We start from the raw sequence: 21,707 nt of genomic DNA on the forward strand, positions 1-21,707 counted from the left end.
TTGGAATGAATATTCACGAAAGCTGACAAGTTTTTCAGTCTCTGATCAGTGTCAATGTTTATGTTGATGTTTTTAAGTTTGTTTGTTTAACATAAGCGAAATAAATGTTTCTCACACTCTTTCCTGTCATGTATATGTATTTTATTTTGAAAATACTCTCAGAATCCAGATCTCCATCTCCTCTCAGACCCAGTGCATTCAGATGCTCCTTTTCTTGCTGTTATGGCTCCAAACCACTCAGCCTGTCATCTGGAAATGCATTGAAACTCCGTGAGCCAATGACAAGGAAGCAGGAAGTGAAACAGCGCCGCTCAAAGCTTCCAACCTCATCAGTCACGTGACACCAGTGTTTTGATTCTGGAAGAGTGACAGAAGCTCCAAAGTCTCTGGATCATTCGCCCATAAATGACTGAAACACAGGAGTCCCACTTTATCTTCAGCTAAATGACTTTATTTAGAAAGGAACGCAAGCAGAAGCTCCTCCCACAGCAAAGCTATGCAGGTTCTGGTTTGCTGGTGGTTTCTGTACTGTCATCTGACAGTATGACCAAAAACATTCATGTTTGGCGCTGAAAGCTGCAGAAACTGCAGCAGTGATCGATCTGAGAGGAACAGCTCGCTTTACTTTTTTTGGTCCTGGTTCTGGCTGGAAGAACCGGACTGGGACCTGTGTATGCTGACTTTCTTGCAGGTGTTTGCAGTGCAGCGCTCCAGGATGAGCTCAGGACTGGGCCGGGGGGGGATGACCGGGGTTTCCCTCTTCGTCTCGGTCTCCGATCCATGCAGCTCAGGAATGTTATCTGTCAGCCAGAACCAAACATTAAAAACGGTGGCGTCCACCGGAATCCGTCGTCACACAGGAGCACAGGGTTACCGTGGTTCTTCCTCTCCGTCAGAGGAGACTTCCCCGAGCCTCTGGAGCTCCTGTGAGGCGAGGCCAGGCGGCCGCCTTTCTGCTGCAGGTATCTGCGACTGTTCCTGCGGTAGGCTTCCTGAGAGAGCCGCTGGCGAGACCTGTTATGGATGCTTTTGGCATTTTTGATGGTGGACCTGAAACCAGAACAGGAAGAGTTTGTTTCGTAAACCCAGTTTTCTAAATTCAAAGAGTCAAGAGTCTGAAATCGCTTCAAGGAGAACGCGGTCAATAATGTGGTTCATGGAGAATGGACCCGTTTAGTTTCCTGTGGTCATCCTGAAGGACATCATCCTCATCAGGAACCCTGAAATTTTCCTGCTTTGTCCTCTTAATCCTGCTTCCTTCTAGCTCCTGGCTAGCCTGGTTCCTCCAGGCTTCCTTCAGTCTGAGACCATCGTGGTGCACCGCACCTCACACCCTGTTTTCCTCAGAAGGTTCCCATCCTTCCTCGGAACCTGCTCTGGCACAGTTTGGCTCTAAACCAGTCCAAACCTTTACCAAAGATGGCCAGATTTGGTGAAAATGTGTGAAGGCCAACATTCTTTGAACAACAGGAAAAACTTTACATACATGAACATTTCATTAGAATGAAAAACATCTGAATGTGTTTTTTACCAAAACCATTGTGAATTTCTCCCTTTTTTGGACTGTTCGTTTGCCTCAAGCTTGCATTTTGCCTATTACCACCTTGAAAACAGCCTCTCTGCATGTTAGACACACAGTCGTTTGGTGTTTCACTGGAAAACTGCCAGTTTCCTCGTGTCCTGGAAGCGGTGGACTCACGGTCAACTGTCCCTTTTTCTTTACAGCTAATCTCTGAAAATGAGCTCAGAGTGTCTCAGAAAAGTCGTAAGACAGTTCTGCCACAGGTTTACAGTGGTTTCAAACCCAGTTTAGCCGGGCACAATCAAGAAACCATACTCAGTTTTTAAAAAACTGGGACCTGCACATGACTGATTTTATAAAAGGAGCCTGTGGGCCGGACTTTGGACATGCTTTATGATTGCTGAAGCCTCTTCCTTGTCTTTGATCAAAGTCAGGAAACTCTGGTGTCATGAGTTCACCTGCTGTTGCGTCTTTCACCATTCCAACATTTCCTTTGGTCCTACGCTAAGGTTAGCAGCTCCCAAACAATTGTGCCCCGCCCACTTTGGCGCTACCACTTTAAAGGAATCCATTTCCCCTGTTTATTTATGTTTCAGGTGTTTGGTAGAAAACTTCGAATAGAAAGTAAAAAAAAACTGGTCTTGATTGGTTTCAGAAACAAGAAAGGAATGTGTGTCATGTTGAAGCGTGTCACATGTATGTGGGGCGTTGTTGGTTCAGACCTGCGTGGAGGAGGCCTCTGTCCATGCAGGTTGGTCCTCAGCGTCTGAATTCTCTTGCTGGCTTTGGTCAGGAACATTGATGGAAAATGACCAGTCTCATCCCCTTTCCTGTTCAAAAAGAACTGGACCAGTGTCAGAGAGGGCCGGCTCAGAAGGACTAAGGCAGACCTGGACCAGTTATAGAGGGCCGGCTCAGGCAGACTAAGGCAGAACTGGATCAGTGTCAGAGAGGGCCGGCTCAGGTGGACCAATGTAGAACTGGGCTAGTTCTAGAGAGGGCCAGTTCAGGTGGACCAATGTAGAACTGGGCTAGTTCTAGAGAAGGCCAGCTCAGGCGGACCAAGGCAGAACTGGGCCAGTTCTAGAAGGCCAGCTCAGGCGGACTAAGGCAGAACTGGACCAGTTCTAGAGAGGGTCGGTTCAGGCGGACCAAGGCAGAACTGGATCAGTGTCAGAGAAGGCCGGCTCAGGCGGACCAAGGTAGAACTGGACCAGTTCTAGAGAGGGCCAGCTCAGGTGGACCAATGTAGAACTGGGCTAGTTCTAGAGAAGGCCAGCTCAGGCGGACCAAGGCAGAACTGGGCTAGTTCTAGAGAAGGCTGGCTCAGGCGGACCAAGGCAGAACTGGGCCAGTTCTAGAAGGCCAGCTCAGGCGGACTAAGGCAGAACTGGACCAGTTCTAGAGAGGGTCGGTTCAGGCGGACCAAGGCAGAACTGGATCAGTGTCAGAGAAGGCCGGCTCAGGCAGACCAAGGTAGAACTGGACCAGTTCTAGAGAGGGCCGGCTCAGGCGGACCAAGGCAGACCTGGACCAGTTATAGAGGGCCGGCTCAGGCAGACTAAGGCAGAACTGGATCAGTGTCAGAGAGGGCCAGCTCAGGTGGACCAAGGCAGAACTGGACCAGTTCTAGAGAGGGCCAGCTCAGGCGGACCAATGCAGAACTGAAACAGTTATAGAGGGCCGGCTCAGGCGGACTAAGGCAGAACTGGACCAGTTCTAGAGAGGGCCGGCTCAGGCGGACTAAGGCAGAACTGGATCAGTGTCAGAGAGGGCCGGCTCAGGCGGACCAAGGCAGGACTGGACCAGTTCTAGAGAGGGCTGGCTCAGGCAGACCAAGGCAGAACTGGAGTAGTTCTACAGAGCGCCAGCCCAGGCAGACTAAGGCAGAACTGGATCAGTGTCAGAGAGGGCCGGCTCAGGCAGACCAAGGCAGAACTGGACTAGTTCTAAGGAGCGCCAGCTCAGGCGGACTAAGGCAGAACTGGACCAGTTCTAGAGAGGGCTGGCTCAGGCAGACCAAGGCAGAACTGGACTAGTTCTACAGAGCGCCAGCTCAGGCGGACTAAGGCAGAACTGGATCAGTGTCAGAGAGGGCCAGCTCAGGCGGACCAAGGCAGAACTGGACCAGTTCTAGAGAGGGCCAGCTCAGGCGGACCAATGTAGAACTGGGCTAGTTCTAGAGAAGGCCGGCTCAGGCGGACCAAGGCAGAACTGGATCAGTGTCAGAGAGGGCCAGCTCAGGCGGACCAAGGCAGAACTGGACCAGTTCTAGAGAGGGCCAGCTCAGGTGGACCAATGTAGAACTGGGCTAGTTCTAGAGAAGGCCAGCTCAGGCGGACCAAGGCAGAACTGGGCCAGTTCTAGAAGGCCAGCTCAGGCGGACTAAGGCAGAACTGGACCAGTTCTAGAGAGGGTCGGTTCAGGCGGACCAAGGCAGAACTGGATCAGTGTCAGAGAAGGCCGGCTCAGGCAGACCAAGGTAGAACTGGACCAGTTCTAGAGGGCCGGCTCAGGCGGACCAAGGCAGACCTGGACCAGTTATAGAGGGCCGGCTCAGGCAGACTAAGGCAGAACTGGATCAGTGTCAGAGAGGGCCAGCTCAGGTGGACCAAGGCAGAACTGGACCAGTTCTAGAGAGGGCCAGCTCAGGCGGACCAATGCAGAACTGAAACAGTTATAGAGGGCCGGCTCAGGCGGACTAAGGCAGAACTGGACCAGTTCTAGAGAGGGCCGGCTAAGGCAGACTATGGCAGAACTGGACTAGTTCTAGAGAGCGCCAGCTCAGGCGGACTAAGGCAGAACTGGATCAGTGTCAGAGAGGGCCGGCTCAGGCGGACCAAGGCAGGACTGGACCAGTTCTAGAGAGGGCTGGCTCAGGCAGACCAAGGCAGAACTGGAGTAGTTCTACAGAGCGCCAGCCCAGGCAGACTAAGGCAGAACTGGATCAGTGTCAGAGAGGGCCGGCTCAGGCAGACCAAGGCAGAACTGGACTAGTTCTAAGGAGCGCCAGCTCAGGCGGACTAAGGCAGAACTGGACCAGTTCTAGAGAGGGCTGGCTCAGGCAGACCAAGGCAGAACTGGACTAGTTCTACAGAGCGCCAGCTCAGGCGGACTAAGGCAGAACTGGATCAGTGTCAGAGAGGGCCAGCTCAGGCGGACCAAGGCAGAACTGGACCAGTTCTAGAGAGGGCCAGCTCAGGCGGACCAATGCAGAACTGAAACAGTTATAGAGGGCCGGCTCAGGCGGACTAAGGCAGAACTGGACCAGTTCTAGAGAGGGCCAGCTCAGGCGGACCAATGTAGAACTGGGCTAGTTCTAGAGAAGGCCGGCTCAGGCGGACCAAGGCAGAACTGGGCCAGTTCTAGAAGGCCAGCTCAGGCGGACTAAGGCAGAACTGGACCAGTTCTAGAGAGGGCTGGCTCAGGCAGACCAAGGCAGAACTGGAGTAGTTCTACAGAGCGCCAGCCCAGGCAGACTAAGGCAGAACTGGTTTAGTGTCAGTGAGGGCCGGCGGACCAAGGCTGACATGTGGTCCAGACAAATGTCTTACCTGACCACCCACCATCCATCCAGCAGCTTGTGAATAACCTCCACGGTCTCCCCCAGGTCCAGAGAGATCTCGTCGTCCTGTTCCGCCTTGTAGGCGTTGGTGGTGACGTGAAGCTCTCCTTTAGTGACACAATGATGAGAGCTCAGCTCAGTGTTTCAGCTGGCCTAAGGTACAAAACCCTGTTAGCTTCAATCTCAACAAGGCTGTTCACTATGATGACAACCCCCCCCCCCCCCCCCCCCCCAGCACACACACATGGATGAAAGTATTGCCCCTTTGTCAGCACCACAGTTCAGGTGGGCTGTGCCAAAGCGCACTATGGGAAGAGACTGGTGCAGACCTAACAGCTCAGTGTGAAAGCGGCCTTTTGAGGTTTGTTCTTGCCTTCATAGTCAGGTTCTGCCTCCTCTGCCTCCTCCGGTCCATCCAGCGGCTCCAAGTAAGATGCAGGCACCCATCCCCGTTTGGCCTCGCACTGACAGAACCACCAACCTCAATGCAACAACAGCACAGACAGGAAGGACTGGTGACACCTGGATATACCTGAACATGCATCTTGACTCATTTAAAAGCCATCAGACAGAACCTCATTGCTTGTTGTTTCAAGTGTGATCAACTCCAAACAGACCAGAGGAGGCTGAAGGTTAGAACATTTCTGATTCTCAGGGTCATTTCTTAAGGAGACACGTCTCCTGGAATGAAGATCCTGGTTGTGATGGATCAGTTCTGGGTGGAGGTTCTGACTATGATGAAGGGACGATTGGAAAAACAACTCCTTCCTTGATCTCTGCAGCCTGTTTCCGTTGTTGGTGGTCTTGGTTGGATGGTAGAGGACTCACCATTCGAATTTTTCTCCAAGATCTCCACGAGGTCGCCGTCGTGCAGGTTGAGCTCGTGTTTAGATGTTTTTTCAAAGTCTGCAATCACTCTGTAGGTGTCCAGGATGATGGGCCCAGAGATCTCTGTAAGAAACAACTCATTGGTCAGAGTGCAGGGGACAATGAGCGGGAACTGACTTGGTGCATGGAGGAGTTCCCACCAGCAGCAGTGCCCTGGGCCGGTTCTTTAGACACCACAAAGGTCTGGTTTCTCTTGGTTCTGCAGAGAGAAGGGTCAGGTCCAACAGAAATTCTGGACTTACAAAAATAAGGATATTTTTGTGTGCTTGTGAAACGCACATGTTTGGCGCCGGTGGGTTTTCATCCTCAGGGCGAACCTTGAAAAAGTTGGAGAGTTCTTTGCAGCGGGAGATGTGGGGCGGCAGGCTGACCAGCAGGTGGCAGTAATCCACCAAGGTCGTCTTTCTGTTTTCTCTGGATTTCTGGCTCTCCAGCCATCGTGGAGCTGAGGACACAAAGACAAGAGCATCTCCTTTCCTGGGAAAAGGGCTTCATTCGGCCAAGTCCCTCTAAATATGTACATTTGACCAAGTCTTGTGTGCTCTGAAGACTTTGGTTCAGCCATGAAGGGGCAAACGCCGACCACGCCTTCAGCTGCCTGCATTAGTTCGGACACAGAGGCTCTAAAGGGCTGCACAAATCTGAAACAGCTCTCAAACTCAATTCCATGTTACATTGAGGACAGCTGTGGTCCAGAGGTAGAGCGGTCAACCTGTAACTGAAAGGTTGCAGGCTTGATTCCCACCTTGCCCTTCCTTTGGCAATTCACTGAACCCCACATAACTCGTGGTGGTTACAGGCAGATGCCAGTGCAGGACAGCAGTGAGTGAATGTGGCTGCAAAGCTCTTTGGGTCTTCATGAAGGCGGGAAAGCGTTAGAAGTGCCGTTTCCAGATGATGAGAGAAACTGTGAGGAAACCTTCAGTCAGGGCTGCTGTTGCAGCAAACCTGAGGTCTTTGCTTCTCCTTTTCCCGACAGCACCACAGGTTTTGTAACGAACATTTCTCAAAAAACAGTTCTGTTTTCATCAGGAGAGAGACCAATGAGCGATCTGCTTCTTTCCTCATACCTGGCTGTTGGCCGTCACACCTGGAAACGCTCGATAAATCGACTTTCTGAAAGCCCCTAATCACGTTTAGATACTCCATCCTGTTCATCAACTGTGCGGCTCCTCTACGGATCCTTGTTTCACCTAAAGAACCACGAGTTTGTAGTGCTTTCTGATCAAAGGACAGCAGATGTGGAAGTTCCAGTTAAACTGTTGAAACTCCTGATGTCCTCAGTGTGACGATGAGGCATCTGTTCCTAAAACCCCCTTCATCTTTCTGAAAATAACCGGCGTGTTATTGTCTGAAAAAATCCACATTTCCCACACTGCCACTGATCCGGTTAAAGGGATGGAAGGAGTGAGTCTGTGTGACCACACCTTCTTCAGAATGTCACATGTGGACCATTGTGTCCCTCAGAACCGGACTCTGTCCTTGTGCTAAACCCATAAACCGTCTCCACACGCTTCATCTGTTCTGGCTGAAGCCCCGCTTCAAAAGCTAAAGCTTTAGTTTGTGAGTGACACAAGAAAGGAGGCGTCCTCGTGCACGACCCCCCCCCCCCCCCCCTTTAACTACACAGCACAGCTGAACATTGAGGAAAAGAATGTGGTTTTACCTGGGAGTTTAGGGATGATTCTGTCCTTCGCCTCGATCTGACCAGCCTCGATGGGAAACATGTCCTTCAGGGATTTCTGGGACCAAACCGCGACAGACCGTGAAGATCAGGCACTTATGATGTCATGGTCTGTGAAGACGAGTGCAGGAGCTCACATGGAAAGTGTGGATTTCAGGATAGCTCCTGTAGATGAGCTTCTCCGACTGGTCGCTCCACTTCACCATCAGCATGTACACCTGAAGCCAACATGACAAGCACCGTCAGCGCCAGAGGATCCCAGTCCTGCTGAGCACAACCCGCAGACTTACAAAGTGCTGAGTCGGGAAGAAGCGTTTCTCGATGCCCAGCAGCTCAACGTGCCGGACGTAGACGTCCTCCATGGCGAGCAGCAGGTGGATGCAGGAGGATGGAGGCTTGTGAGCTGTGAGGCCGGCAGGCTGTCAGAGGAAGAGAAAACAGGAAGGAAGCGTGATGCTTTCACTGACGGTTAGACATTCTATGTTTATGAAAGGACACATTTGGATCTGTCCAAGCCCCTTCAGACTCGTCCCTTTCCTCCTCAGAGGCCAAAAGAGAGAATAAAACAGTGGAAATGGAAAAGGCCCCAAATGTGTGAAAACTGAAAACTTTGAGAGTTACAGAATCCGAAAGGCTGGATTTCAATTGTGTTTATGCAGCTGAGGTTTCCATGACAACCATCACAGTTTTCCAGCCTCAGTTGGATTAATGTTCTTGGTTTTTATATCTGTTCACCAAAGGATCATTTTCAGATATGCTCATAAGCCACGCCCACATTGCTCAGAGGCATAGCTGTCTTGACATTAAAGGGAAATTGTTCTTTTTAAAAACTGTAAAATCTTTATACGTGTAATGGTCGTGCATTTATCCGGGTAAAACACGCTTCTTGATCTTTTTACAAAACAGACCAGACGGATGCTTCAGGACTCGATCAGGACCAACAGACCTCAGAGTTATTGTGAAGCATTTGGCCTGAAATGTTGAAGTGTTTGACCAAAAACTTCTAAATCAGTAAACGTAACTGCACCAAAACAGAGAGGAAATTTGTCAAATGTAAACCAGATTTTCTAAATATGTTCACACCTCACTGACTAATGTGTGGCAGCGACTGAACAGCAGTTCCTTCTACTAAGACTGAAACTTTTGTAAAGGAGATGATCAACAGTTTGACCTCCAAAGCAGTAAAACATGAAGCACATCTGGGAGTTTCCCCTCAAGTCCTCATCTGAGCAGAAAAAGGAGAAGGGCTGCTTCTTTCACTCCTGCAGCTGCAATCGTTTATTCCAAAACAGGAACCAGCGAAGACCCACATGATGAAACTTCCTCCCATGTGTGCTGTACATTTGCATGTTTGTGTTGATCAGAGTGAATATGTTCTACCGGAAACAACTGACAGGTTTCAGTCTTCATGTGTGGATGGTAAATGGCGTATACTTATATAGCGCCTTTCTACCTACAAAGTGCTTTTACAGTCACACACACATTCACACACTGGTGGCCGCGCCGCTGCCAAACACAGGCGCCCGCCTACCCCCAGAGGCAAGGTGGGGTTCAGTGTCTTGCCCAAGGACACTTCGACTCATGGGCGTGCAAGGCAGGAATTGAACCTGCAGTCTTACGATCATGGGTCGACCGCCCTACCGCTGCACCACGGCTGCCCGGATGAGTTGTGTTGTGCAGGAGTTTCTGCACAGCAGTAGATGGACGACTGCATGTTGGATTCTTCATGCCAGGGTTTTCGTTTTAGATCTTTGGGGGTTAATTTATGATCATTTTCATCACAGGCCAGTCGTATGTAGTTGTAACACGGAGACAACCAAATTGCAGCTTGTGTAGCGCTGTCCAAGGTGACAGTCGCTTGGTTGAGTTCGAACCACGGTGATATAATAATAGTTTTACTTCTATGCTGTCTTCGCTTAAGCCAAATAACAGTCATGATGTGTTGCTCATTTCAGTTTCAACCATGTTTATCAAAAGTCATATTTAAATTAAATAAAATATTGAACACAAAATGGATCCAAATGTTCAACCATACTTAGGTATTTACTTTATTAAAAGGCAGAAGGATTGAAACAGGTATAGAAGTTCTTTAAAAGTGTCAAATAAATTGAGAAACTATTAAAAATTTTGGGAAATTTTATCAAAACTTAACTATTAAATGTGTAAGAAAACCATTTTCACAAAATAGATTTCAAACTAAATGAAATATTTTCTCATTGAAGGTGAACAGCAGGATCATAATCAGTCTGATCATGAAAAAGTCTGCAGGCAAACCTTTGCTCAGGTTTAGCTGAGAGTGTCATGTAGTCAAAGACGTGGCAGACCCAGATGCTGAAACCCAGAAGTATTCAGAGCCCCTAGTTCTTGGATTTTTACCTGGGGGGGGGGTACAGAGTAATACGAAGAGCTTGGAAGAAGATCCTGCGTAGTGTGTAGTAGTGTAGTAGTGTGTAGCGATCGTCTCACTGAGGACAGCGGAGCTTGAGGGGAGAGACGCGAGGACACGTCGGGGCGTAGAACCAGAAGAGACAAGGCGTGGGGCTGAGGAAAGGGTAACCAACTTGAGGCGAGGTGTGGACGCCGAGGACGGCGGAACCAGCTTGGAATGAGAAGTGGAGCTCTGGATGAGGGGGAACCAGCTTGACCCGTGGAAATGAACCTGAAGGTAAGTACAAGGCGAGATGGGAAGGATGCAAACAGGAATCATAAACTTGACTGAAAGGCCAGACTTAGGCACCGGAGTGAGTTTAACGAACTGGCGTTGGATTCTGGTGAGCCGCTCCCTTATGAAGGTCTGGCAGATGATGAGGTGATGATGGTCAGCTGGTTCCAATCAGCAGAGCAGGAGCTGTGAGGGGGGATGTGATCTGACAGAGGCACCGTGACTGTACCCCCCCTCAACGACCGCCTCCAGGCGGTCCGGGACGGCAATCCGGGTGGGCCCGGAAGAAGTCATCCAGGAGGGAACGGTCCAGAATCATAGAGCGGGAGATCCACGAGCGCTCCTCCGGACCGTAACCCTCCCAGTCCACCAAATACTGAAAACCGCGGCCCCGGCGGCGAATGTCCAAAGTCCGACTGACTGTGAAGGCAGGGGCGCCGGGTGGGTGGTGGGGAAGTGGACGGTGGGCAAAGGGGACTCTCCTGGAAGGGTTTAATTTGTGAAATATGGAAAGAGGGGTGTACCTTGAGTGCCGCAGTCTGACGCAGGAGGGGTTGATAATCCTCTCGATGACGTAAGGGCCAATATAACTGGGAGCCAGTTTGCGGGAGGTAGCTTGAAGGGGAATGTTCCGTGACGACAGCCAGACTTTTTGACCCGATTGGTTATCAGGACCAGCCCTTCTGCGACAGTTGGCCAAGCGGCAGTTTTTCTCCCGGGTGCGTAAGAGAGCAGCCTTGGCTTGGTGCCGGAAGCGTTGGTTGCACTGCAGATGGTGTTGGACAGAGGGAACCGCTAGATCAAGCTCGTGAGAGGGGAACAGAGGAGGTGAGTAGCCGAGTGAAGCTTCGAATGGGGACATACCTGTGGCGGAGGAGGGATGATTATTGTGCGCGTACTCTGTCTATACAAGAAACTTAGACCAATTGGCCGGATTTTGAGCGGCAAGACAGCGGTGAGCGGCTTCTAGCTCTTGATTAGCGCGCTCTGCTTGTCTATTAGATTGTGGGTGATAACCTGAGGTAAGAATGACTGTGGTGCCCAGGGCAGAGCAGAAGGCCCTCCAGACCTGGGACACGAATTGTGGTCCCCGGTCGGATACAATGTCCTTGAAAAGCGATCGATAATGGTAAGAATAACCGTATTACCTAAAGACGGGGGTAATCCAGTAAAGAAGTCTATGGCCAGGTGGGACCAAGGGCGTTTGGCGATAGGTAGAGGGCCGGGGGCGCATTGGAAGATTTAGATCTGGCGCAGATGGTACATGCAGCAACAAACTCCCTAACATCCCGCTCCATGGTCGGCCAGAAAAACCTATGCTATTACCCATTAGATTGAGCGTTCTTTGGGTCCCTCCGTGGCAGGCAATACGGGAGGAGTGACCCCAAGTGAGAACGTCCGAACGAAGTGAAGTAGGAACATATAATAGATTAGCTGGGGGAAGAGGATGATCAGGTTCTTCGTGCTGGGCCTGTAGGACGCGCGTCTCTATATCCCAAGTAATGTTTCCTATGACGTAGATGGACGGCCTCTTGGGGGAAGACACGTGAAAGGGCATCAGGTTTAACGTTCCAACTACCAGGACTATAGGTGATGGTGAATGCAAACCGGCGTACATGGTTGGTGTGTTGTTCTAAGTTAGGAGAATAGACGAGTATGTCGTCACAAATACGAATCTATTAAGAAAATCCCGGAGAACATCATTAACGAGGTGCTGAAACACTGCTGGGGCGTTAGTGAGCCCAAAAGGCATCACTGGGTATTCGGAGTGCCCTAGAGGGGTGTTGAAGGCAGTTTTTCATTCATCTCCCTCGTGCATGCGAACAAGATGGTACGCGATCCGGAGATCTAACTTGGAAAATACACGCGCTACCTGAACAGAATCTAAGGCGGAACTGATAAGGGGCAGAGAACATTTATTTTTAACAGTGATCTGGTTGAGATCCCGGTAGTCAATACAGGGTCATAAGGTTTTATCTTTCTTCTGGACGAAGAAAAAACCAGCACTGACAGGAGATGAGGATGGGCGGATGTGACCTGAAGAAAGGGATTCGTGAATATATTTCTCCATCGCGAGTTTTTCAGGGCCGGACAGATTGAAAAGACGGCCCTTAGGGAGCGTGGCTCCGCTTAATAGCTCGATGGAGCAGTCATAGGGCCTGTGAGGGGGTAAAGCACCCGCCTTTATTTTACTGAACACCGACTTGAGGTCATGATGATAGGAGGGTACCTTGGTGAGGTCGATCTCTTCCGAAACCGGATCAGGGCTGGGGGGCACGGAGGGAATGGCGGAGCGGAGACAGTTAACCATACAGTGGGTGCTCCAATTGGTGATCTGATAGTTAGCCCAGTCGAATTGTGGATTGTGATTACGTAACCAGGGGAACCCTAAGATAACAGGAGACTGGAGAGTTTGGGTGATGTAAAATTGCAAGTATTCATGATGGTTACCAGAGGTGATGAGTTGGACCGGCTTGGTGCAATGAGTGATGCGAGTGAGCAGTTGTCTGCCTAACCCAGCCGCTTTGACCGGATGGTCCAGAGGTTCGACGGGGAGGCTGAGCTTGGAAACCAAATGAGAGTCAATAAAACTTTGTTCTGCTCCAGAATCAATGAGAGCCTGACATTCATGAGTCTGGGACTGGTGGCATAGCTTGACAGGAACGTAGAGGAAATTATTTTCCTGAGTAACAGATGGAGGACCCTCCCGCGGCCTGTCTTCTAGCGGGGGGCTCTTGAGTTTAAACGCAAAGAACACTGATGAACGTGATGGCCAGATTGACCACAATAAAAGCAGGTACCTTCCTCCTTACGTCGACGACATTCCTCCGGGGTGAGCTTGGAGTGGCCGATCTGCATCGGTTCCTCAGAGGTTCGATTGATGTTTTAACGGAAGCCAGGAGGAGATGGTCCTGACCTGGTGATTTGAGGACGTGAGCGCTCCATCTGTCGTTCCCGGAGCCGTATGTCAGACCAAAAGGCGGCGGTGACGAGCTCTTCGAATGTCTTAGCTTCGGGCTGTGAACATAAGTGTTCTTTGATATTTTCATTTAAAGACTGATAGAACACGCCTTTGAGGGCGACGTCTGGCCAGCCAGCCTCCACCGCTAGGATGCGGAAATCAATTAAATGTTCACTTACAGCACAGCTGCGTTGTCTTAGTCCCAAAGGCGACAGGTAGCCTCCTCAGCTTTGCGGGGTAGGTCGAAGACCAGACGAAACTCCCCGATGAAACGTTCAAAAGGCACTTAGAAAATAGGGTTAGCAGATAAGTAAGCTTGGGCCCATTGGAGAGCTTTACCTCGGAGGGAGTTAACGACAAGAGTAATCTTGCTGTGGTCAGCGTGGTAATACCACAGGGCCTGCTGAAAGATTAATTGGCATTCTAAAAGAAAACATCCGCACTATTCAACGTCACCTTGAAATGGTTCGGGTTGTAGGCGGAAGTTTTCTTGAGTCCAGTTGGCGGTGGATTGATTAGAACCCCCAGCAGGGGGAGATGATGAGCTAAATGTAGTCGTGGCCGATTGCTGACCTGTTAGCTCAACTAAGACTTGAGAAATGCCGTCCAAACGGCGGAACAAATCCTGCTGGGCTGACGCCATCTGGCTGAGGGTTTCGGCTTGATGACCGAGCGCTAATCCTTGCTGCGTGACGGCGAAACAGAGTCCTTCCGGGTCAGCTGGGTCTGGGTGTTGGCCAGTTCGTTCTGTCATGACGTCAAAGACGTGGCAGACCCAGATGCTGAAACCCGGAAGTACTCAGAGCCCATAGTTCTTTGAAAAGATTTATTTTTACCCGGGGGGCGGGGGGGTACAGAGTAATACAAAGAGCTTGGAAGAAAATCTTTCGTAGTATGTAACTATCGTCTTGGAGGTTGAAGGTGATGAGTTCTGCGTGGGCCACTGAGGATAGCGGAGCTTGAGGGGAGAGACGCGAGGACGCGTCGGGGAGTAGAACCAGAAGAGTGTGTGTTTTACCAGCAGTCGGATCCAACCGGCCTAGAAGGTTAATCCTAAACTAACAAGGATGAAGAACTCAAGAAAACTGCGGCGGTTCATCGGAAAATATAGAAGTGGATGCCCACCCCCCAGGGACACGGACACCCCCGGCTCAGGTGTAATGTAAACCGGCCCCCCCCTGGGGCGGAGAGAGCACCGCCTTCCTTGCAAAATGTGTGTGGATGTCTGTATGTTTGTGAGGGTGTGTGTGTGCATGTGTGTGTGTTTGTGTTGGAATGTATATTTTGAGGGGGGAGGGGTGTGTGTACTAAGGGGGGTGCAGTTAAAATTGGCGGGTAGATCACTGAGGGGACATCACTGTGAGTAATCGGGAGATGTCCCCTCACCCTCCCCACCAAGGGGCCCTAAATGTCTAAGGTGCGGTTAAAATTGGCGGGTAGGGTGCCAGGAGGACATCTGCTGCTTGCTGGCAGTGATGTCCAAGCACCCCCCATACCAAGGGCCCTACATGTCTAAGGTGCAAATAAAACCGAAAGAGGGGGTTCCACTCCATACAGCAACCATGGGAGGGGGGACCACTGCCAAGTAGCCCCCTGCGGCGGCTGCATTCCTGAGTGGGAATCTGTTCTTCAGCCTGCCCCTGCTGTCTGCATGGCCTTTGCTTGTCAAAGCCAATATTTTCTTTACAACTCAAATTTACATATTTATCTAACTAAATGTAATATTACTCCAATTCAATTAAAGTTTTCTATCTTAATTTATTGTACTTCTTGAACTCTCATGTGTCTAAGTTTAATGTATTAGATATTCACATTTTTATGGTAATAAAATGAAAAAAAAAAAACAATATAGATTCACAACATGAAATAATCTACCATAACTCTGACTTTGACATCACACAGACTAACACTAGTGGTGCTAAATATCCTCATCTTCCTCTTCCTCCCTCTCACTCATGGTGGAGAAAGAATTAAACATAACTGGACAAATAACTAGACAAAACACAGTAAAACAGCTAAACAACTAAACACATTTGGTCAAAAACCCACACTTAAACCCAAATCCGTCCAGACAGGCAAAGGAAATGATATCCCACAATTCCTTGCGGTGCCGATCTAACAGCAGCACCAAAGTCACACCTACTTAATTTAATTAATTTGAATGAAAGGAAAATAAATGTATTTTTAAACGGACTTAACAAAAAAATGATTTATCTTAACTGAAGCAAATAATTAAGTTAGATCAAAGTAAAAAAGTTTCTCTTTCCAACATCCATATGTGGTCTTATCACCCTCTCATGGTGGAAAAAGTATTATCTGAGCTTCTTCATCCACTAAATCATCTTCAAATGGACACGCCATGCTGCTTCACCTCTCTGTAAACAAACTAAGCTTCAACTAAACCTGCTCCAGACCAGGTTATGTTCAGAGCATGAGTTGCTTTGGCAACTTGACCTACCCTGAAACATACCTCCATCTTTGGAACAGAAAGCTGAGGTTATCAACTTCCTTAGCCTCAAACTTACCGTGGGAGCTAGCAGAACCTGCTTTCTGGAATACAGTACGCCCTGAAAATCCCCCAAGAAGGTGAGAGGAGGAGAAAAGCAAAATAATCCTGATAAAACCGCTGCTGCTGAGCCGACTTTGAGCTGCAGTCCACCATTATCACAGCAGTTCCTGGAAAAATTAACGATAAAGCCGGATTATAATATTGTCCAAATTAAGAATTTGAAGAAGGCACTTGATTTTTGCCATCAGGAAGTAATGGACTTAAAAAATAAATAAATGAGACCCTGAAAAGCAACAGAAAGAGCTGGTGAAGAAGGTTGGACTGATGGAAACCCAAATGAATGATGCAGACTGAGTGAATCTACGTCCGTCTGGTGTCCCTGAAAAAAAATCCAGAGGATGTCGATTCAAGGGTCCAAGAAATTGTTAGAGATGTTCCCAACCAGATATTCTGCAGTGGTGGTCTCCGCGGTCGACGATGCACACAGACATTTGGGAGAGGCTACGTCTCTCGGTTGACTTGGGAACATCTAGGTATTGGGGGCATGGATGTACTAACTTAAGTAATTTACTGAGAGGGAAGGCAATATCTGGAACACATATTTGTCACAATGGGAGGAATTAAGTTCTTATAACGTTATTATAAAGTCAAAAAGTCACCCACAAAACTTTTATAAGCTGGCCAGGAAACCAATTTTTCTCCAACATCTTTTTTTTTGGAATGACAGTAATGTGCAATACAAGAATAAGTCACCTTTTCCCCCAGATGGAATGAAAATGACATGTGTCTGATAAGGCAACTTTTCAACTCTCATGGACATCTGTCGTATGAAAACTTTCTTTCAAAATTCGGTATTCCTGTTCCAACCAGAATGTGCAGCAGTGATTTCATTCCAGCCAGTCTACAAGAACTGTTTAAACATCAATCAGTTAAGAACCCAGACCCTCTTTTGGCTGATGTGGACATTTGTGTTGATTCAAGCAAATAAGAAATCTTTTACATACCCCAACCTTACCTGCTGGGTGTCACAAACAGGAAGACGGCTGGATCCAAAAGCAGCAGATTTATTGGCTAAAAGTCCACAAAGCTGAATCAGGGTCAGGCAGGCAGGAGACGAAAACGGGGCCCGCCGGGGGCCGCATACAACACTTGGTATGTAAGGCCAACAAAGTTGCACAAACAATACTTGCCAGTGAGCTTGACTTAATACAGAGATTAACCCTTGTTCTATCCTAGGCACTTTAACGTTGGGAGTTGGGTCATCTAGACCCACTAGACAGTGTTTCTTCAATGATTTGTGATCTTCACTGGTGTCCATGGATTACATGAAATCTTTCCACCTTTATCCACCTTTGTCATGGTAGGGGGAACACCTCAATGGAAGGGGGGGGGGGTGTCATCTAAGATAGCACAAGGGGTAAGTATGCTGTGGTTGATGAATGAATGAGAGTCAGGTGTGCAGCATCCAGGAAATGTTTGCTGGGGTTGCTGGGAGATGAAGTGTGGCTAGAACTCTGGAGACTGCTTCAGCCAGGGGGACAGAGCTTTGACCTCTGACACTCACATTTGTGGACATGAATTGGACTCCTGCTTGGACTATTGGTAATAAATACTGATTGAATAACAAAATAAAAGATATGTCCTTTAAAGTAATCCATTGAATATGTGCTGCCGAAAGCCTTTGATTTGCTGTTGACATGGGGGTCAGTACATCCTGTGGGACTCCAGAGGAAACAGTTTCTCATCTGTTTGTGGGGTGCAGACATACAAATATATTTTGGATGGAAACTGGTAAGTATGTTGTTAATATAACATGATGATGATGCCTGGCATGAGCTTTTATGTTGCCTCATTGGATATCTGTCTGTGCCCCATACACCACACCCTGGACAGTCTCAGAGAGGGAGATATAAGCAGAGAAGCAAAGTCTCCTTTTGAACATCAAAGCACGTTTAATAAAACTCACTCATGGTTTTCCCCCATGATTCCCCACTTCCCATGAGTCATGGGGGCTGAAGGCGGGGCTAACCCCCAGGTCGCTGCAGTATATATATATATATATATATATATATATATATATATAAAAAAAAAAAATATATATATATATATATATATATATATATATATATATATATATATATATATATATATATATATATATGTACACACTTTTTTTGGGTTTTTACATAAGAGAGACAGTCAGCCTTAAAAGCTGAAATTTTAATAAAAAATGTATAGCTGCAGGACTAATAAGGAGTAATGTATTATTACAAAGTATTAAAAAAAATAGTTACTAAACATTTAGAAGTTTTAGACGTATTTGACACATGTATTCAATTATTTAGAAAAGCCCAACAATAAGTCAATATAATAAATAACAATAAATAATAAATAATACGTTAATAATTACTATTTTATTATTAATAATAATAAATCAATAGTAAGTTAATGAATAATAATAATTAATAATAATAATAACAAATAAATAATAATAAATAATAGGTCAACAAAAAGTCCAAAAGTCAACAATAGATTTACCCTAAAAAACCACGATGAATGAATGGGAGTGATCAATTTGTGTAACACAGATGGTTTGGTGTCGGGTTTCAAGCGAACAGTCTGCCCTCTTTTCAAAATGTGTTTCCACAAAATGTTTTGAACATAGCCAGACAGTATTGCTAGCTGGTACCACAGTGACCCATCTGGGTTAGCTCTTTTATTGGTAAGGCCCACTGTTTCCTTAACCCTTGTGCTATCTTAGATGACCCCCCCCCCCCTTCCATTGAGGTGTTCTCCCTACCATGACAAAGGTGGATAAAGGTGGAAAGATTTCATGTCATCCATGGACACCAGTGAAGATCACAAATCATTGAAGAAAAAAGGTTCAGAGCACTGTCTAGTGGGTCTAGATGACCCAACTCCCAATGGTAAAGTGCCTAGGATGGAACAAGGGTTACGTCTGAATCCATTGGAAACCTGCAAGAAAAGTTCAGTCACTGAGTCAGAAATGTATCAATCTATTTTACTATAATAGCCTAGGCCTAGTATACTGTATATAGGTTTAACACAATAAAGTTTACATTTATGTCAACAGCAAATTATGCGTACATCATGCCTACATGTTGATAATAGCCCTGCAGCATCATGCATGTCAACATGTGTACTATTAATGAAACCCTTGCAGCGTTAAAAGAAATAAATTATAGTCCTTACCTGTCCAATGTTATGCCTTCCTCCTTCCTTCCCATCGATCCAAGATGGCGCCGTGAACGGACGCCTGTTGCCATAGCTCCTGTAATCGTAATCTAGTCTATAATCATCGTTTTCTTTCCTTTTTGCACTTTTTTTGTTTGTCCATTATTTCTGTTTCCTGTCATTTTTTTCCCTTTTGTGCTTTTTTTTCTCTCGCTTTGATTTTCTCACATCTGAGGGAATAACACTGGAAAGCATGGCCATTGTTTACACGCATGACCAGCTGCTGGCTCTGAGGGAGACTAGCCTGCTTCATGGAGCTCGGCATGAAATTCCGAAGGAGATACATACGGAGGAGACTTCGGGGTCGCAGAGCCGGGACTCACGTTAAGATGAACAGAAGGAGATTTAAGCCTGTTGTGCCTGCAGTCATTAAGGGGAATGTGCGCTCACTGGCCAACAAGACCGAGGAGCTAACGACGCTAATGAACACCAGGACGGAGTATCGGGAATGCAGCCTACTGAGCTTCACTGAGACGTGGCTGCCCTCCCACATCCCACGACTGTGAGAGCGGACAGAGATGCAGCCGGCTGCGGGAAGAAGAGGGGAGGCGGGATTGCTCTCTACGTGAGTGAGAACTGACGCTCCAGAACTGACCGGAACCGGAAATCCTTCATACCCAACACAACAACACTGCAAAATAACTCACAGTGTAGCAGATGACTTTTGCAAATTGTTACCTGTTTGTAAATAGTCTATCAATTATACCGCCTTATTTGTTCACATTCATGTTACATTTTTGTTTATTATATTTTCTCTACTATTTTTTTTATTGCTATGGTAACGGACAAATTTCCCACATGTGGGATCAATAAAGTATTTCTGATTCTAAAGGACGCTCATATTTAATTAAACAAATATCGTCTTGACAGCTTTTTAAAAGTATCGCGATCCATCCAACTGACCGGTACCAGAAATCCTTCATACCCAACACTATAACCTTGTACAACAACTCACAATGCAAAAGATAACCTTTGCACATTTTTTTTCTCTTCTTCTCTATTTTGCACATCTCTTTACCTGCACTGTTTTGTATATAGCTTTTTAAATTATACCAAATTTTCCTTGTTCTTGTTTTTTATTTTTATTTTATATTATTCTTAGTCTTTTTTCCCCCTGTCAGTTGTTATGGTAACGAACAAATTTCCCAAGTGTGGGATCAATAAAGCATTTCTGATTCTGATTCCTGGACTCATTTCTCTGATTTTGGCAGTTGAAACCCGCACAATGAACTAGCATTATACAAAAAATGTGTTCACATTCATGCACTGCAGCAACAACTTGACCTCACCAAGATGGCGGTGCTCCCCTCCCATGAGGAACCACGTGATGTCTCCTCTAGCGATAGAACTCATTGGTCACAACATCCTGACAACAAACACAACGTGGAAACAGCGCCCCCAAATCTTGCTAGTGGTGAAAAAGTGTATTACACCCGTACTGCCATAGAGAATGAACGGCAAAGTTAACAGAGTTAAGCTTTGGCGTGAAAGGTCTCCGGTTCGAAATCGGGCGGAAACACATTTTGAAGCGACATTAAAGGCTTCTCATTAGGAAACGGCTCAGACTTTGCATGAAGTTACAATATACTTCTTTGGTTTTAGTGTTAAACCCCTCTCGCCTCAGCCACAGGGTGGCGCTGTCCGACCTTTTCCTGGAGACAAAATTCAACTAAGAAATCAGTCTAACCCTTATTCTATCCTAGACACTTTCCCATTGGGAGTTGGGTCATCTAGACCCACTAGACAGTGCGCTGAACCTTTTTTCTTCAATGATTTGTGATCTTCACTGGTGTCCATGGATTACATGAAATCTTTCCACCTTTATCCACCTTTGTCATGGTAGGGGGAACACCTCAATGGAAGGGGGGGGGGGGGTCATAGGATAGAACAAGGGCTATTGGTAAAAACGCCTCTGTCAGAATAACATTTTACACTGTTTTGGTTTTACTGGTAAACATATTTAATACTTTAGAAAATTAAAGGAACATTTTAGAAACATTTAGTCTTCCAATGAAACTGTTAAAAATCAGTAATGTATTTTGTTTCTCCTACCCGTCAACCCCTGAGAGCTTCCTCTTTATTTTCCTTGTTTCTTGGTCCATGATCGAACACAGGATGGAGCCAAATCCACTGTGAAGCTCACATTCAGCAGAGCAGAGACAGAAACCTCCATCATTTCATGAACACGTTAATCACCTAAACGGAAATGACTCTTAGGGTTTTTTAATCACACCAGTTTTCCTGCAGACTTTCCTTTTCCATGAGCTGATCCTCGTCTGGGCTCTTTTCTTCTTGAATCTATGTGGGAATTGAACTGCTTTTCTGTTTTCCATGCTGCTTCCTTCGCCGTGCAGCAGAATTTCTCACAATCTAGACACTAGAGGGCTTTTATGGAGCTGCAGTTCAGCCTCTTCTCCACTGGCATCCTCTTCTGATCTGGTTTCAGAGCCTTCTCACTGCAGTTTTTACACAAAATCTGGAAAACTGGTCGTTTTCAAGGACATCGTTTCTGCAGAGCATCAAGACTTCATCAGAAATTCACCTCTGAGTTGTGGGCGGGAGAGATGTGGAGTAAGCCTGAGCTGATTTCCCATCATGCCTTTGTTTGTCTCCCCCTCCAGCTCCTCTGGGGGACCCCGAGGCGTTCCCAGGCCAACCGA

The 21,707-nt window shown here is 47.3% G+C and overlaps 1 protein-coding gene across 3 annotated transcripts; it reads right to left on the minus strand.

The window, feature by feature from the left end:
• Positions 1 to 429: 429 nt before the first annotated feature.
• ncf1 (neutrophil cytosolic factor 1) lies at positions 430 to 19,616 on the minus strand. 3 transcript variants are annotated; one of them, XM_078930924.1, is made up of 12 exons: positions 19,006 to 19,616; positions 7,950 to 8,078; positions 7,797 to 7,877; positions 7,642 to 7,717; positions 6,255 to 6,420; positions 6,116 to 6,174; positions 5,916 to 6,038; positions 5,461 to 5,568; positions 5,077 to 5,194; positions 2,245 to 2,352; positions 875 to 1,050; positions 430 to 800 (listed from the first exon to the last, which is right to left on the minus strand). In XM_078930924.1, the coding sequence occupies exons 2-12, from the start codon at positions 8,019 to 8,021 to the stop codon at positions 622 to 624; spliced, it is 1,266 nt and encodes a 421-aa protein (XP_078787050.1). In that variant the 5' UTR covers positions 8,022 to 8,078; positions 19,006 to 19,616; the 3' UTR covers positions 430 to 621. The 3 variants fall into 3 exon arrangements, with proteins under 3 accessions (XP_078787050.1, XP_004086660.1, XP_078787051.1); XM_004086612.5 differs by lacking the exon at positions 19,006 to 19,616 and adding an exon at positions 10,126 to 10,712; XM_078930925.1 differs by lacking the exon at positions 19,006 to 19,616 and adding an exon at positions 10,036 to 10,311.
• Between the last annotated feature and the right edge of the window lie 2,091 nt (positions 19,617 to 21,707).

This window comes from Oryzias latipes, chromosome 14, assembly GCF_053564925.1.
Source record: "Oryzias latipes strain Hd-rR chromosome 14, Olatipes_Hd-rR_3.1".
Classification (NCBI taxonomy): domain Eukaryota; kingdom Metazoa; phylum Chordata; class Actinopteri; order Beloniformes; family Adrianichthyidae; genus Oryzias; species Oryzias latipes.

Coding starts and splice junctions, on each gene's coding strand:
- ncf1 (XM_078930924.1), bottom strand. CDS start 8,021: ATGGAGGACGTCTACGTCCGGCACGTTGAGCTGCTGGGCATCGAGAAA. Junction 6,175..6,254: donor AACCCACCGGCGCCAAACAT/GTGCGTTTCACA, acceptor TTCTCTCTGCAG/AACCAAGAGAAACCAGACCT. Junction 801..874: donor GACGGAGAGGAAGAACCACG/GTAACCCTGTGC, acceptor TCTGGCTGACAG/ATAACATTCCTGAGCTGCAT.